This window comes from Tamandua tetradactyla, chromosome 19 (assembly GCF_023851605.1).
Source record: "Tamandua tetradactyla isolate mTamTet1 chromosome 19, mTamTet1.pri, whole genome shotgun sequence".
Taxonomy (NCBI): Eukaryota; Metazoa; Chordata; class Mammalia; order Pilosa; family Myrmecophagidae; genus Tamandua; species Tamandua tetradactyla.
In genome coordinates, this window is record NC_135345.1 from 40515001 (window position 1) to 40533901 (window position 18901).

The 18901-nt window shown below is 40.7% G+C and overlaps 2 protein-coding genes across 2 annotated transcripts in view; one reads left to right on the forward strand and one right to left on the reverse strand.

The window, feature by feature from the left end:
- TLR6 (toll like receptor 6) overlaps window positions 1–7891 on the reverse strand; it is a 42606-nt gene extending 34715 nt beyond the window's left edge. The window contains exon 1 of the mRNA XM_077136601.1: window positions 7628–7891. The gene's annotated coding sequence lies outside the window, so the exon portion shown is untranslated. The remainder of the gene's footprint in view (window positions 1–7627) is intronic.
- The window catches only part of FAM114A1 (family with sequence similarity 114 member A1), an 86008-nt gene continuing 74280 nt past the window's right edge, over window positions 7174–18901 (forward strand). Inside the window, exons 1-2 of the mRNA XM_077136603.1 lie at window positions 7174–7255; window positions 15441–15793. Coding sequence (XP_076992718.1) covers window positions 15449–15793 — 345 coding nt within the window. The 5' untranslated portion in view covers window positions 7174–7255; window positions 15441–15448. The remainder of the gene's footprint in view (window positions 7256–15440; window positions 15794–18901) is intronic.

Below are 18901 nucleotides of genomic sequence, written 5' to 3' on the forward strand. Positions count from 1 at the left end.
TTACACAGATTAGTATTATGATATAACATGGACAATGAGAATATTGTTAAGTTTTTAGGAATTTTAAACCATTTTTAAATATATGAATAACATTCCACACATGCAAATTTCATTAACTGAATGACAGAACTTTTTAAAATTATTTTAATACTTTTAAAAATCCTCCTTTATGTAATATGTAATACTATTTTAGCACTTCAATTTTATAAGATGAGAGAATAAATTCTTTGTAACAGTCTTCCTTTAAGAGTGAGAAGACCTGTCTTCTGAAATAAAGGATGATAAAGTGAATATAAACATTAACATATTCTGATGTGATATAAAACTTTTCTTTTAGTCAGTACACAAATGGTTAAGAAACGTTTTATAAATTTTCATTAAGAGCAGTTTAACAGACAGTAGCACTGACTGACAGAATTCATTTATATAAACTCTCTCCAACTTCTTGTAGTTAGCAGTGATTACAAACAAAACTTACTTTCTCATACTAGCCACAACTTTCTACATCTATCTAGAGCTCAAAATCAGCAATTGACCACAAAATTTACTTTCTCAAACCTTCTGCAATTTCCATATCCATTCAGGGCTTGTGGTCAGTAATTGCCTATAAAATTCACTTTCTTAAAATTTTGCAACTCTCTATATACCTTGTAGTCAACAATGACTACAAACAAAATTCACTTATTCAAACCTACAACTTTCTATATCCATCTAAAGCTTGTAGTTAGTAATGACTACAAGATTCACATTCTTAAACTTTCTACAACACTCCATATCCATTCAGTTAGCAAGGAGTACAAGAAACAAAATTCATTTTTATATTAGGAATATGTTAGTTCACAAAGTTAACATTTGCAAGACTGTACTTTGAAGTAGTTGGAGGCCAGTAATGCTGTTAAGGCATTTTTAAAGATATGGCGATTATTTTGAAACCCTTGGGGCAGCACTGTCTTAATGAGTAGGGTGGAAATCTTATTTTTAAGTCCCTGCCATTCAACAGCAAATACGTATTGAGAGTTAAGTTGAAGAGGGATACAAAAATGCATTTTTAAGATTTAGAACTGAGAATTTGCATTCAATCGGGGTTACAAGCAGGCTAGCCCTGGCATGCCTTCATCCCATACAGATGGGTTTATTTGCTAAAGGATTTTCTTTGGGATGCTGAGAGACCTGGATCTAGTAGGGTACTCAGGGCTAACAAGGGAATAAACCCTAGCTGAGTTGCTGGGTTTTCTAGTCTTAAGGTGGCTCCCAGGGAGTGAAGAAGATCTCTCCCTAGAAGGAGGGTGGAGCATTCAGGGACAATACAATTGATGGGATACTAGAATGTCATTAAGCCTACAAAGGAGAGGGGTGGTGACAGTTCTAGTTTTGGCTTTCCTGACAACTCCCATATCTAAGCATATGTCAACTCTCATATCTCCCGAGTTGAAGTAGGCCAAGAGTGGAAGTTCAGAACAAAGTGGCTGTATTATTTAATTAAGAAGTGAATAATCTTGCCTGCCATATCAAGTATCACCTGAGACTCCTCTAGATTCATGGTCAGATGTGAAGTCAGAAGAGCCATATGTAGCCTCAGGCACCCTCAGTCTTTTTCACTTGCCATGAGCAGGGTTCAAGGGGCTGTCCAACCCCACTTTTGAGAAGCAGTGCAGTTCCTGGCCCAATACCCATATTGGTGGCAATTGGGGCAAGACCCTGGTGGATCCAGAGGTCAAAGGTTGTCTTGAGGTTTCTGGCACTTTCTCTGCCAGTGACATTCTGACCCACAGCTGCAAAACCCTTGAGGCTTGAAGTCATGATTCAGGTAACCTTGAGGGGACAGAGCATTTTTAACAGGGACTGCAATAAGTTGAGCCTGTTCTCTGATTTTTTACTTACATCTTATTGCCTTCTTCTCTTTGGCTTTGTCTCAATTGTTAATGACATAAAAGTCAGTTTTTAATAGGTCATAAGTGGGAATTTGTGCACCCATGGAGAACTTTTCCAGCTTGCTCCAAATGTCAGTGGCAGACTGGCTAATGAAACAGGTGCCCAGAAAAATTTGGCTTTCCCAGTAATCCAAGCTTACATTATTAGTAAACTTCTTTAGGGCTCCCACTAGCCTCCCTTGGAACAGAGCCAGGTTTTCCTTTTTCTCCTGAGTAATTTCCCTTAGTTTATTGTAATTAACTGGGTTGGAGGTACATTTTCTTATGCCTTTTAGCAATGAAGTTTTCTGTTTTTTTGTTTTTTGGGGGTGCATGGTCCAGGAATCAAATCTGGGTCTCCACATAAAAGGTGAGCATTCTACCACTGGAATCACCCATGCACCCACGAGCAAATTTTTAAAAGGGGATCATTAAAGAAGATTTTTTCCTCTAATGGAAATTGAGACATGGGGATAACACAAGCAACAAGTTCTTTTCAGCTCCTTGTCTTGATAGAGAGCCAGAGATAGGAAATTTCTGACTACTTTCTCTGTCTTTTATAGACTGAAGGATGCTGTGCTGGTTTGAAAGTGTTGTGACCCCAGAAAGCAATCTAATCAAAAGGTTACAGAAACAATTGGGCATGTTACATCTTCATGTAAACAAACTAAAATTTCCACCCCACAATATTGAATCAGGATTAAAGGACATGGCTTTTCTGGGGTTCAACTCAAAAAGGTTGCTCTCAATTTAAAAGCAATTTCCACTTACCATTCCCTCCCTCCCCTTCATGTTAAAATAATGTTCTCGTATTAGTCTAAATATATGTATATATAATTCATTATTAGCTTAAAATTTTTTTATTTGTAAAAAGAAATTTTAAAAAATACAGTTACTATGGCTAAGGATTTTAAGTGGAATTGGGAAGTTATTATGCAGGTCTCAGCCAGATATCACAAACTACCGCATTATGTAAAGCCTCAGGCAACAGTGTTCCTCAAAACCCTAAAGGCACCTTGACTCTTGAAGATGATTGTATAACTATACAGCTCTTACATTGTGACTGTGTGATTGTGAAAACCTTGTGGCTGATGTACCCTTTAAGGACAGATGAGTAAGAACATAAGGACAAAAAATAAATAAATAATGGGGGGATAAGAGATTTAAAAAAAGTTGGATAGATTGAAATACTAGCGGTTCATGAAAGGGAAGAGTAAGGGGTATTGGATGTATGAGTTTCTTCTGTATTTTTTTTTTTTTGGCACGGGCAGGTACTGGGAATCGAACCCAGGTCTCTGGCATGGCAGCCACTGATTGTATATTTTGGATAGACTGTGCACAAGGATATCTCAATAAAAATATATTTTTTAGAAAAACCCTAAGGGCATCCGGACATCATAAACAAACACAAGATAAAGAACTCAATAAATTATCTAACCTGAAGGACATCTGGAAGACTCTAAATTATCCACCAACCTAACAACTTATTTAATCTTCTTGTTTTTCTTTAAAAGCTCTTGCCTGGAAGTGCCAAAACAGGACATGATTTGGATTTCTACCTTAATCTGTGCTCTTCAAAATGCAATTTTTTTCTTGGTTACTTAGCCATAGGCATATTTAAATAAAATACTAATTGTAAAGCCTGTTTGTACAATGTTTCTAAACAAATTTAAAATTAAAGCAAGGAAGACATCTACAGATAAAGATATCAGAGTTCCTGAAATTCTAAATATTAAACACACTATCTTAAATACCAATTTATTAACTTTCAAACTGTGTACACTCTCATAATATCAAGCAGAAAGTTATTAAAATAGCAACTTTGCTACAGTAGTGACCTATGTAACTAAACATTTTCAAATTTTAGATTTCAGGAATTTATTTTATCTAATATTACTATAGCTGCCTATAGTTTTTTTAAACCATTTTTTGTTATAAAAAGCAAAGAAAGAAAAATACAATAATTTTCAAAGCACACTTCAATAAGCAGCTACAGAACAGGTCCCAGAGTCTGTCATGGGCCACCATGCCCTCAACTCAGATTTTTCCTTCTAGCTGCTCCAAAACACTGGAGGCTTTACTAGAGTCATAATAACAAAATTATACAGTATCTGTCCTTTTGTGTCTGACTTATTTCATTTAGCATTATGTCCTCAAGGTTCATCCACGTTGTCATAGGTTTCGGGACAACATTTTGTCTAAACGCTGCATAATATTCCATTGTATGTGTTTTAGTTTGCTAGTTGCTGGAATGCAATATACCAGAAACAGAACAGCTCTTAAAAGGGGGAATTTATTAAGTTGCAAGTTTACTGTTCTAAGGCCATGCAAGTCTATAAAAATGTCCAAATTAAGAAGCCAACAAGTGGTCATCTTCACTCAAAAAAGGCCAATGTTCAGGGTTTCTCTCTCAACTGGAAAGGCATGTGGCGAACACGGTGCATCGGTTAGCTTTCTCTCCAAGCTTCTAGTTTCATGAAGCTCCCTGGGGGCCATGTCCCTTCTTCATCTCCATAGGTCCCTTGCTGTGTGGGTTATGTGGCTCTTTTTGAAATGGTTCCCATCTAAAGAGCTCCAGTAAGCAACCCCACCTTGAAAGGATGGAGACACACCTCCATGGAAATCATTTAATCTAAAGTTTGCCCACTATTGGGTGGGTCATACCTCCATGAATAATTTAAAACTGCCACCCAGCAATACTGAGTGAGGACTAGAGGACATAGCTTTTCTGGGGTCCACAAATTCATACCGGCACAGTATGCATACACTATATTTGGTTTATCCACTCGTCTGTTGATGGGCACCTGTATGGTTTCCATCTCTTGGCAATTGTGAATAGAGCCACTATGAACATCAGTGTGCAAATCTCTGTTCATGTCACTGTCCTCAAGTCTTCTTGGTATATACCAAGTATTGGTATTGCCAGGTCATAGGGCAACTCAATATTTAGTTTTCTGAGGAAACACCAACTGACTTAAACAGCAGCTGAACTATTATACATTCCCACCAGCAATGCATAAGTATTTCAATTTCTCCACATCCTCTCCAACATTTATAGTTTCCTGTTTGTTCTATAACAGCCATTTTTATAGGTGTGAGGCGGTATCTCATTGCATCTCCCTTGTAGCCAATGAAGATGAGCAGCTCTTCGTATGCTTTTTAGCCATCTGTATTCGCTCTTCAGAAAAGTATCTATTCATATCCTCTGTCCATTTATTTATTGGGTTGTTTGTTCTTCTGTTGTTGAGCTGTATAATGCCTTTATGTACACAGGATATCAAGCCTTTATCTGATTTGTGGTTTCGAAATATTTTCTCCCATTGAGTTGGCTGCCTCTTCACCTTTTTAACAAAATTCTTTGAGGCACAGAAGCTCTTGATCTTAAGGAGTTCCCAACTGCCTATTTTTTCTCTCATTGCTTGTGCTTTAGGCATAGTTTAAGAAGCTACCTACTATTACTAGATCTTGAAGATTTTTCCTTACATTTTCTTCTAGAACTTTAATAATACTGACTCTTACATTCAGTTCTTTAATTCATTTTGAATTAATTTTTGTATAGGGTGTAAGGTAGGGGTCCTCTTTCATTCTTTTGTAAGACCCCAAATAAGCACCTTTGTCACCTGCAGGCTTGTTTATTTCTCTATTGACATATTCTATACCGAAATATAAAGAAGGAACTAGAAATGGCCTGTTGCCTTTCAATAGGGAGATGACTAAATAAATTGTGATACAAAACATATTATGACATACAATGCAAGCATTAGAAGGATATTTTTTATTGATATGTATTATTCAAGAAATATAATACATAATAAATCAGTAAAAACAATTAACAAAATACATCAATATCTTGTCATTTTTATAAACACCAAACAAAACAATTGTATACGTATAAATGTATATCAACTTAGAAAAACTGGTAGGAGCCACACACAATTAAAAATGAAAGTAATATTTACAGGGAAAGAGTAAAGCTATTACCATTAAAAATGCTTTTAAATTATTGCAATTGGCATGTATTACATTCATCTTTTTTTTTTAAAGAGGATGTGGGACAGGAGAAAAACAAATTCACCTTATACACATCACTCAGAAAGAACCACTATTTTTTCGTGTTTGTTTGATGTTTTGTATGCTGTGTGGCAGGGTCACATTTCATTCTTTTCCCATGTGAGTATCCCGTTATTGCAGCACCATTTGTTGAATTTTTTGTTTGTTTTGTTTTATGGGAAGTGCATGGATGGGCAATGCAACCCGGGTCTCCTGCACGGCAGGCGAGAATTCTACCACTGACGTACCCTCGCACCCCCCACCACTGTTTTCTGAAATTATATTTTTACTTACTTTTATATAAATATACACATACATATATATTAACCAAAAAACAGATACAAATTCTACATACACTTTTAGAAAGTGCTTCTTTTTTCCCATGGGCAGGCACAGGGAACCAAACCCAGGTCTCCAGCATGGCAGGTGAGAATTCTGCCACCGAGCCACCATCGCAACGCCCCCTACACTTTTATAATCCCCTCCTCCCCTCCACACATACACACTTAATGTTCGGCTACGGCCTTCCTCCCATATCCACAAATACAGATGTTCAATTATAATTTTTAGTGGCTGCAGCATATTAGACTGTTTTGAGTAGCTATAGTTTAGTTCCCCTTATTATGAGACATTTTGTTTTCCCTGTTAAAGACCACAATAACATAAGTATTCGCACATTTCGTCTGTATACTTAGGACAAATTCCCAGGTGTGGAATTCCTGGGCCAAAGCTAATGCATTTGAATTTTGCTCCACATTTCCAAACTGACCTTCTAGAAAGTTTGTTATTGAGTGTAATCAGATTACACTCCCACCGACGGAGGAAGGGAGAGGAACTGTTTCATGCAGAATCGGAAGATGACAAACTCTCGCTGAATTGGGCAACCCCTTCCCGGTGAGGCTGCCTCCGGGGTTTTCCCCGCGCTTAAAAGGATGGCAAGGGATCGGCGACCCCTGAGGCCCTCCAGGGATAAGGCGAGCGTCCCTCCGGCCCTCCCCGCAGGCGCAGTGCTGGGAACTGCAGTTTCCCAGGGAGGGTCGGGAAGCAGGACCCGAGACCAGACCAGCCTAGAGAGTTAGGATGCCCGAGCGACCCGGCCAGCGCTCCCTGGCTGGGGTGGGGCGCACGTCCAGAATCTGGCCCCCTCCAGCGCCAACCGGGCGCGGGGCGGGGCAGCTCGTCCCGCCCTCCTCTCCCCTCGCGGGCCCGCCCTCCGGCCGCGTCCCCGCCGGCCCTGCAGACGTGGCGGGGCGGGACCCGCCCGGCCCTCCCGCGCGCACTCGGCCGCCTGAGCGGTAAGAGCCCCGGGAAACTCTCTCTCCATCCCCTTCCCCGGGCGGGCGGGTGGAATGAGGGGCAGCCCGCTGCGGGGTGGTGGGGAGACCTGCCGTTGCTTCTGGTCGGTGATCCCCGAACCCAGGCCGCTGCGCTGTTAAAACGCCATCCGCAGGCGCGGGACCACGGGAGGATCGGGCTTGGGAGTGAAGGTCCGGGGAGGCGCGAGCGGCGCGGCCGAGGGCCCTGCGTGGGTGCGGGCGTGTGAGTGTGTGTGTGTGAGTGTGTGTCGCTCCGAGTCCACGCTCATGCACACACCCACACGCCCGCACGCCGGGTCTGCCCCCTCGGCCGGCGGCCGCCAGCATCAGAACCTCTGCGGTGGAGCTTACCTTTGCTTCCAAAAGTATCCAGTCGTGGCACCAAGCAAGTCTGAAAAAGTTTCCCCAGTATCCCAGGTTGAAGGTAGAAGCAGACAGCAGAGTCTCCGTAGCTCGCTCGGAGCACGGAGGTGGCTGGTCCCGGAAAGGCAAAGGCCTCCATCCCGGAGTGTGCCTGGCCTTGGCCGCGGGAAGCGAGGTCGGTCCTTGACCTTCCACCCTAGCTCACCACTCCGCCCCCTGCAGACCCACGCCCCGGCCTGCTCTTGCACCCCAGCTAACACCTTAGGCTGACACCACCTCTATTCACAGTCCTGGGTTTGGGTTCAAGTCCCCACCCCAACCCCAAGCCCCACCTCCACCCAATCATCTCGACTACCCTGGAATCTGGTGAGTATTTCTAGCTGCCCCAGATCCGGGTGCCTGGAGTGTACTGGCTTTTCCTAGAATAAAAAGACATCCCTTTGTATGGGCTATGAGGACATCATCTGTCCCCTATCATCCTGAGGTTCCCATCCTGTACTTCTTGAAGAGAGGCAAGCAGGTGGCTTTTAGACTAAATGTATAATGAACTTCGTAGGAAATCAGTCAACCTAGGTTACAGAGAATGAGACAGGCTTTATGCTCAGCAGCCTCTCTCCCTCTTTTCCCCCAGTGGCCCCATTCCTACCCCATCCACATGCCCATGGTCTCTCCTGTCTTTCTGCCATCAAACTCTGAGAATCTGATAAACTTCTTACTTTGTAAGCTTGATGCAAAAAGAATAAAACTTTAATGGTGGAATTTGAAGCGCAGTGCAGAAGTGATTTGACAGTAATAGGGAGACTTCTAAACCACCAGGATTGAGACCATGTAAGTAGCCATTTATTTATGAGACTGGACCTATGGCAAACATTGTTTCTCTTGAATCAGTATCAAACACAATGTATTTCATTCAGGAAATATTTGAGGGTCAGATTCTAGGCTAGGTGTGGATTGGGTCACAACCCTGGAGGAAAGACAGATGTAAAAACAAGTACTTCTTGTAAATGTAGCAGGAGAAGTCTGTGCAGACAACCCATAGAAGAGGGAGCAATTAATTATTTGGAAGGAGCAGGGCAGATTAAGGGAAATGTCAGAGGAAAAGGTGACGTCAGACTTTTAGAGATGATTAAGAATTTGCCAGGCACTTGGAAGCAGGGTAGCCCAGGCAGAGGAGACTGCCTAAGCAGTGAAAAGGAGGTGTGAAGGCCTACAAGCAGGGTAGAAAATGAAGAAAAGTCTGGTGAGACAAAAGTGTAGGGTGTGTTGCGAGTGGCAGGGGGTAGACAGAGAGGTCAGGGCTGGATTATGAGGGACCACGGAGGCCGTGGGGAGATATTTGGAACTAATGGCTTTTAAACAGGGAAGCAATAGAGCCCACCTATGTTTCAGAAAAAAAGAGGCTGGACTGGAGGAAAAGTCTGAGACCTGGGACTGTGTACTTATTAAGCATCCTAGGAACTCTTACAACCTGAATTTAAAACCTGCCATCTAGAGTTCTTATCCCTGTCCTTCACAGACTAGCCTTCTTTTTAGTTGGGGGAGAGGGTCTTAAATAGGACATTGCATTACCAAATTTTTATTTTGCCAAGTAAGGCCATTAAAAAAAAAAATCCATCCACTGCCATCACCATTTCATAAAAGAAAAGACATTCTCATACCAAGAAAAGCGTGAAGGCCAGACTTTACATGAAGGCAGTCCTTTACATTTAATAAATTTAGACTTATGGAAAATAATGCTATCTTTTGTCTTCATTTTGCTCTCTCACCCTGGACCAGCCCCTTCCTGTGGGCTGGCATTCGGGAACCATGTCTCCAGATCATTTTGTCCAATATCCTTGCTTTACAGAGGAAATAGTGGGAAGCCCAGCTATGAATGAGATCCATGCTCACGAAGGGGTGGAGGGAAGAGAGACCACAGTTCTTGACCCCCAGGGCAGGGTTCTCCCCACCTCAGCATATTGTCCCTCCCGCCCCACAGAATTTCTCTGTGTTCTCTTGGCCCAGCCACACTGATGTCCGTCCTAACTATCTAGAATACATTCCAAACGCTGGGAATTTGCACATGCTCTTCTTCTACCCTACCTGGAAATAACCATATCAAAGCCACATCAAGGTCCTCCCTTGCATAAGGTCTGTCGAATTCAGGCACAATTTTCCCTATTTTGATGTGCTGTTTTGCATCCTTATTTAACTATTATTTAGCTCCTCAAGCAGAGTCATCAATTTTTGAAGCATAGTGACCATGTCTTCTGTTTAAACTTGTTTTGGGAGCTGTGATGCTGCTGCTTCAATACTTCACATAGTTCTGGAAGCAATTTAGGTGATGAATGAATTTACTCATGAAAGCTATTCCTAGCCCCACAAAGGCTTCTTTATGCTCCATCCTTCCTTTCCTTGGAGTTTACTGAAGAAGCCTCCTTGTTTCTGTGGATTGAGTCTCCCTTGCATCAAAGCCATGGGACATGGCTGTAATGATCAGTGTTCTAAACCGAAAATCAGGAGAGGTTTATGAGACGTCAGACTGTGCTTATGGGGCACTTAGGCAGAGATGGGGATGGTCCCAGGAAACACAGAGCGTGACAGGGCTGACGTCCTGGTAGGCTTTTTAGTCCTTGCTCAGAAACAGCTGTGTATTTAGGACACATGTTCTCTAATGGCTTGCGACAAAAGTGCACAGTCTTAAAAATAATTACGTTTCTCTAGTCATAATAATGCCCAGAGTAGATAAGAGACCAACCGGAACAAACAAAAAGATTTTTTTTTCTTTCGGTTTTAATTTAGGAAAAAAGGTAGACCTATTACAGGTAGAAGTACGTATAATACTAGAGATACATATCATTAAAAGTTGAAACAGAGCTGATATTATGGCAAACATTTCCCTTATGTAAACAGATTTACAAATCTAATCTTTCTGAAACTTAAGACTTTTCTGTAAATATTTCTTTAGCCTTCTTACAGCTGATTTTTGGGGCATTTCTGAAGGTTTCTTGTTGCTGGTTGTCTATGGAGCAGCCGCTGAGAAAAGGGAGGTTTTATTGCAGCATTTTTGCTACCCTTGAGGTCAGTTGACCCAAGGCAATTGGTCAGAGGCAGTCAGAGCTGGGTGAGGGCTGTGGTCTCCAGGCCCAGAGCTGTATTATTGAGAAACCAAGTTCTGAGATGGAATTCTGTCTCACGTTTACACACATATTAGCAACGAGGCTTAGTTGTAACGAGGCTGTTCTTGTAAGCTTGATGAAGTCCTAGCTCTCTGCCCTTTAGGTCCTCTGATGAGAACTATTCAAGCACCAAGACTCAGGGCTCAGCTACCCTTCTGGTCAGCTTCAGGTTTTGGAATTCTCCCATAAGAAGCTAGAAGCTCTAGAAAAAACTCTAGTCCAAAATGCTGTAGGCTGCTGGACTCAATATACTCTTCTGCCCTGGTCATAGAAGAACAGAGGCCCCTATATGTTGTTTCTCACCAATCTACATACCTTACATACCTTCCTTCTCACTAATGAAAAGTGATTTTAATATCCCTTTTTGCTAATTAGCATGTCTTAGAAAGCTGATTGGAGGGGATGATAGTTGAACCCTCTAGAGAGGTAAACACTGAATTATGGATTTTGAAATGCTAACTAAAGACCCCTGGAGAGTATATTCTTGAAGAGAGAACTTCAGATGTTAATCAAATTGAAAATTAAACTATTAACACACACATGTATCACATGGTGCCTGCTTAAGTATTTTAAAGTAAATTGTGAACAGTTTAACACATTTAGGACAAAACATGTGCAATAAAGCGTCCATGATGCTTTTTATTTGCCTATGTGTTTCTCGGTGCCAGGTTTATTCTCCTGTTCCTGCTTGTAGAAAAAGTACAATAGTTTGGAGCTTCTAAATAATCCAGATTAATAATAAGGATTTTCAAATTACCCTACAAAGAAATATAAATATCAAGCAATTTCTGTGTCCAGCCACTGATGAACAAAATGTGGGGATAAAAGTGATGTCGAAGCATCATGTATTCATAGTTCCATTCTTATGGTTCTGCCACTGAGATGCAGGTGAAGACAAGATAAATTAAGGCAGGGAGATCTTTAGGCCAGGGCAATCAAACAATGTGCTAGACCACAGTCAGCAAAGTTTTTCTGAAAAGGGCCAGATAGTAAAAATATTAGGCTTTTCTTCTTTGCGGACCATACGGTCTCTGTTGCAACTACTCAACTTTGCCCTTGTAGGGCTAGAAAAGCCATAAGGATACATAAACAAATGGGCAAGGCTGTGTGCCAATAAAACATTTTTTACGAAAACAGGCAGCAGCAAGATTTGGCCCCCAGGGCTATAGCTTACCAACCCCCTGTCCTAGGCCAATCTTAGCTCCAGGAGTTTTTCATAAAGATTTTATAAACTTCTAAATGACAATAGCTTTTCAACTATCCTCCCATCAATTCCACCCCCCTCCAATAAACCACAGTAACTACCTTATGTCCATAGGAGGAGGAGTCAGAAAGCTAAAATGGAGTATTGCCAAGACAGAGCTAGCAGATATTTATACTAAGACATTTCTGATCCTTTCTGTACAGTAGCCTTTTAAAATTCTTTAATATTTCAGCTCAGTTTTGACCAGGTTCCTTGGCAGTGCATTGCAACATCGAATATTATAAACTTGATATACTAGCTAAAGGGAAGAATATATTCTTTGACTTTTGCACCTGTAGACTTGTTCATAGACATATTATCACTGAGTTTAAGGTCTAGCAGGCATCTTTGTTAAAAAGGAGACATTCTCACTCAGTTTAACTTGTGGGGAGAAGGAACAAAAGACAGAACATAGAAATGTAGAGTCATTTGGAACTACCTGTTGTTAGACAGCTCCTGAGCTTCATTGGGGGAAAAGACTTTGTGCTTGCTTTCATTTCAAATTACATTTTAATTTAAAATCTCCACACAGATATTAATATAGATCAAACACATATTTATTGAACTGCCTGCTATGCACAAGAAACCAGGTTAAGTGCTATGTCCAAAATGAAAAGAAAGAAAACAAGACAGACCCTTGTCATAGAATTTACAATGTAACAGGGAAAAAAAATCAAGCATCTCTAATCAAAGTAGATTTTAACTATCCAAGGTGAGATAGACACAAAGCATCCGGGAGTTCAGAAGAAAAAAAATTATATCCAGTTGGGAGGAACAAAGAGTGGAGAAGCTTGTTATTTTACCCATGCCCTCAGTGTGCTAAAAAACAACCCATTGGATCAGTGGCCACCTGAGTGACTATTGTGGGTGTTCAGGCGTCATGTGGACACTAACGTTGGCTCATCTAAGGCTTGGGAAGGGAATAGTGGAATATAAGCTGGAAAGCTAGATTGGGATGAGGGTACAGAGGTCCTTGGATTCCGACTGATGCACATGGACTTATCTCAAAAGGAAGTAGGGAGACTCTGAGGATGTATGAGCAGGAGAGTGATGTGCCTAAGAGGGTGTTCTGTGTTTGAAACAGAGAGGGTAGAGAGCAACAGTGGAGGGGAACCGCTGAAATAGTCAACATGAACTATAATGACGGCAGTGAGAATAGGAGTAAAAGAATGCACACAAACTCTGAAAAAATAGCTTCTAGGTTTTGGCCGCTGGTGGCATTGTGGATAAGGCTCTGAAGTAAGATGTAAATTCCAATCTCAAATCTGCCACTTACTGAAACTGTGGCTTCAGAGCCTCAGTTTCCTAATTTGCAAAATGGTGCTCATAGTATCAACCTACAGGAGACAGTACCTTTAGAGAGACTGGACAATAAATAATAGCTATTGATATTATATAATTTTGAGATGGTGAAGATTTAGTCAATGACAGCTCTGAGATTTTAAGCCTGGGTGATTGGGGAAATCTAAGTGCAATCAAAAGAAACATACACGCACAAAGAAACACAAAAGTCAAGAGGAAGATCTGGTATTAATAGTAAGACAATAGATTTCCTTTTGAACAAGAAGAAAGGATGTCCAGCTGGTTGTTGAAACTACTCAGGCAGAGGTAGATTTTTTAAATATGTAATAGCATTATTGAGACATAATGTACCCTTTCACAGTTCAGTTTTTAATATACTCACAGAGTGTGCAACCATCACCATTATCTAATTTTAGAATATTTTCATCACCCCCAAAAGAAATCCCATCCCCATTAGTACTCATTCCCCACTCCCCCTCCCTTCAGGCCCCAGAAATCACTCTTCTTTTTTTTTTTTCTTGTCTCTATGGGTTGGTAGTAGATATTTGAGAGTCACAGCATAGAAGTGCTGTGTGAAACTGAGAAAACAGTTTATTTCACCAAGGGAGAGAATGTAGCAGAAAGATAACAGAGCCAAATTATCTTGGGGAAGAGATTTGAGGACCCAAAAGGGTTAGCATGAGACAAATGAGTTCTCAGTCCTTCTACCCTGTGGCCAGGATGGTAAATGGCTTACCATAGTTTTAGCAGCAACCTGAGATTTGACCAATAAGTCAGCAAAAATGTCCATGATTTGCCTAAGACTTGGCTTCTTGTGTATCTTTATTTTAGCCTGAGCAAACTATTGTTCTAAACCAACCTTCTAAATCTGCGCTGTTCAATAAAGATAGCGACTAGCTACATGTGCTTATATAAATTTAAATTTAAATTGTTTAAAATAAGATAAAAGTTCAGTTTTCAGTTTCACTCTCTACCTTTCAAGTGCTCTGTAGCCACATGTGGCTGATGATTACCATTTTGAACAATGCAGATAAACAACATTTTTATCATGGCAGAAAGTTCTATTGAGCAGCAGTGTTCTAGATGATGTCAATGACTTGCAAGCTTTAAAAACAGAGTTTTCTGCTTTGTAGGTGACTTCATAATGACTGCTTTCCTCATTTGGCTGCTTATCTCACATCTTCCCTTCCATTTCATCCTCATGTTTCTCTCTTAAACTATTGTCTAACCAGAGTCCAGGCCTTCTCCAGGGGATTGGTGCTAGTAACCAACACTAAAATGTCTCTTTCTCAGGGTGAATCTCTGTCATTAAGTTAAATATCAAGTGTTTTTTGATAAGCTCTTAGGTATTTTCTATGTTTATTATTGCTACAAATACTATTAATGAAGTCAGATTAAATAAATAATTGTGCAGAGAAAGACAGTACTCTTAGTTCCCATATGCTTATCCCTTCATGCCAAGTAAGAGATCCGTGAAAGTTTAAAGATGGTACTGTTTGTTTGTGTTCATTTCCCACAACTGCTTTAACAAAGTACCACAAACTTAGGTGGCTTAAAACACACAAATGAATTCTCTTACAGTTCTGGAGGTCAGAAGTCTGAAATCAGTTTCACTGGGCTAAAGTCAAGGTGCCGGCAGAGCTGGTTCCTTCTGAGGACAGAATCATTCCCTTGCCTTCTTCAGCCTCTAATGGCTGTCTGTGTTCCTTGACTTGTGGCCCCTTTATCCATCTTCAAAGGGCATTACTCCAATTCCTGCTTCTGTCACCACATCACCTTTTTTTCTTCATAATCAAATCTTCCTCTCGCTACTTGTGAAGTCCACCCATATAATCTTAGATAATCTCCCCATCTCCAGATCCTTAATTTAATCACATCAGCAGAGTGTTTCCATATAGGGTAATATCCCCAGATTTCAGAGATTAAGATATGGCTAGCTTTGGGGCCACTATTCAGTTTACCACCAGGGATATAAAGTTTCTTATTTGTAGAAGAAAGTTTAGCCCTACCAGATTTAATTTAATTATTCAGAGCTTTGAATTAAAGATCACCAATTCAGATTAAAGCATAAAGTTTTTGTTTTTATTGTGTTGAACAGATACTAAAATGTCTGATGATGCCAGCGACACCTTAGCCACTGGAGACGAGGCAGAAACTATGGAGATGCCCAGTAGTGATTCGTTATCCAAAGATGCAGAAGTGCACTGTGACTCAGCTCCGATTATGGATGAGTCAACATCAGCTGAGCCCAGAGGAGATGTGCATGGAAATGTATCAGTTCAGGATGCTGAGACTCCTGACACTGGGCTCTTTGAGCAGCCAGCAGATGCCAGTGCCATGGAGCCCCTCGATGGAGAAGTGGCTGAGGACACACTTGTGGAGTGCATTGACTCTGTCAATCTCGAAGCAGAATCTGGATTGGAAATATCCCTGAAAGAACAGAATAATCCGGTAGGAGTGGTTCATTGTATTCATTTCAACCTAAGCTTGTACTGATACTTACCACATGCACAGCTTTATCCTAAGCTCTGCAGGTGAGTGTTGAAGGCTCAAAATATAAAATCACATCATCTCTGCCATCAGAAATGTGGCATGTGATGATATAAGACATATACAAGAATAATTTGTCAGTATAATACTTGGATTTTGAAAAATTGTATTATTAACTGTAATATAAGGCTCAAATTATTGGGAATGTCCTGTGCACCTGGCATTATGCTAGCCATTTTTTTAAAACATTTTTACTGACAAATCTTCGCATACATATAGTTCATAAATGGTGTACAATCAGTGGCTCACAGTATCATCACATAGTTGTATATTCATTACTGTGATCATTTCTAGAACATTTTCATCACTCCAGAAAAAGAAACAAAAAAAAAAAGAAAAAATCCATATATCCCTTATGGATCCCTTATCCCTCCCTTTTATTGACCACAGTATTTCCATCTGCCCAATTTATTTTATCCCTTCTCCCCCCTATTATTTATTTATTTTACTCATCTGTCCATACCCTGGATAAAAGGAACATCAGACACAAGGTTTTCACAATCACACAGTCACATTATAAAAGCTAAATTGTTATAGAATTATCTTTACAATCAAGGCTACTGGAACACAGCTCAACAGTTTCAGTTGCTTCCCTCTATCCACTGTAATACACCATAAACTAAAAAGAAATATCTATATAATGCATAAGAATAACCTCCAGGATAACCTCTCCACTCTGTCTGAAATCTGTCAACCACTGACACTTAGTTATTTTGTTTCATTTCTCTCTTCCCCCTTTTGAGCAAGAAGATTTTCTCAATCCCATCATGCCAGGTCCCATCTCATCCTGGGATTTCTGTTCCATGTTGCCAGGGAGATTTACACCCCAGGGAGTCATGTCCCACATAAGAGGATGGGCAGTGAGTTCACCTGCTGAGTTGGGTTGAGAGAGAGGCCACATCTGAGCAACAAAAGAGGTTCCCTGTGGGTGACTCTTAGGCATAATTATAATAGGCCTAGCCTGTCCTTTGCAGGAATAAGTTTCATAGGGGTGAACCTAAGATCAAGGGCTCATATGCTAACCATTTTATATGTTATGAAATTATTTCCACAAAAGAGTTCTTTGAGATTCTGAGGTAATTATTATTAATCCCAATGTATAGAGGAAGCAACCAGGTTCAGCAGTGTTAAGCAACTATATCCTAGACCACCCAGTAGGAAATGAAAGATGTAATATTAAAAATAATGAGTCTAAATTAATAATGAGCCTGATTCCATCTCTCCCTTCAAGACCATCCTAAACAAGTCAATAATTCTTTAAGATCACTTAAGTTCTAATGCAGGTTTGCAGATCTAATGCATATTTGCAGATCTACAGTGGATCTCTTAAAAACGTTCTGATTTTATCACCTTTATTATCACACATCACATTCAAGAGAAACAGGCAGAGCATGTTGCCCCTTCCCTTCAGTGCCTATACCTAACTTCTCTAGGAGAAAGACAGGCCGAGAGACTCTGTTTTCATGCTGCACCTGTGCTACGTCGAGCTGGGTTCTCCCAGCAACTTAATCTCCAGCCATGTGGGGACAAGCACCTTCTCCTTCCTTCAGTGATAAGGACAGGAGATGCACTCAGTATGAAAGGAGGAGAGAATCGTCTATCTTCCAGTCCTCTGAGGACTGCTCTGTGGGGTAATGGTACAGGGAAACGACATCAGAGCACACTCAGCCAGGCCCTAGCCCTGTTCACCCTGAAGTGTGCTGCCGCCATTCCCCCCTTGGAGTGACTCTGCTGCATGCAGCAAGGAGAGGGAATTGGGGAGCCTGGACCCTTGTGCCCCAAGCTATCATTAACTCTGTTAGTTTGGGCAAAATGTCTGATTTCTCTGTGTCTCAGATTTTCCCTCTATAAAATGAAGAATCTGACATGAAGACCTCTTTGGTTCCTTCTGACTAAAGTTTTGTGATTCCTTTATTGAAAATCAGGCTTCTTCCACCTCAGTTTCCCCCAGGACAGTCAAAGATGAGATGAAGGACTACCTCAGGGACTAGGGTATTTCCTGTCATTGAAGATGTTTAAGCCAAAGCTCAACAAGCACTTTGCAGGCATGTTCTAGAGGGAATTGGAACCAACTGAGAGTTTGGATCATGTATGGTGAATATGCATGCAAAATTTTGCTTATGAATTCAGGGAGTTCACAGACCCTTTGAAGCCAAACAGGGATTCCTAAGGGATTAAGAACTCCTTGACCAGAGAGTCTCAACTCTTATTCAACATTGCAACCACTGGGAGAGCTTTAAAAAACAACTAATGCCAAGTCCCAACCCTACGAGTCTGATTAAGCTGATTCAGGGATAGTGCGCAGATATCAGTGTGCTGGTCAGGATTCTCCAGAGAAACAGCACCAACAGGATATATGCGTGTGTGTTTGTAAATAAAGAGATTCCTTATAGGGATTGACTCATGTAACCATAGCAATTGGCAAGTCTGGATTCTATAGAGCAGGCTGCAAGTTGGAAATTCCAGTGAAGGTGACTCTGAATTCCCCAGAAGCTAGCTGGCTGAAGTTAAGGCAGGAGTTATTTTTTCTGGCTTCTGAAATGCTCAATTCTGGCTTTAAACCTCTGACTTTTTGGACGAGGAGATTCCTGTCATTGCTGAGAGCAATCTCCTTTGTTGATTGTAGATACAGTCAGCTATAGATGCAATCAGTTAACTATAGTTATAAATCTATCTATAAAATACCCTCACAGTAATAATCAGGCCAGTGCTTGCTTTACCAAACAACTGGGCACTATAACCTAGCCAAGTTAACGAGTGAAATTAACCATTATATTCAGAATTTTTTAAAAGTTTCCTAGCCAGGATTGAGAACAACTACTCGAAGATAACGAACCATGGAAGGCCCTTTTATGACTCTTTGCTCAGGTGATTTTTTAAGTACCATTCCTCCTCTAAAATTTTGTGATGCTAAAATAACACTTCAAAAACCTTTGGGGAGTAAATAAACTCATTCTTTAGAGCCACTAGGATTTTTTTTTATACATTAATCTTAATAAAAAAAAAACA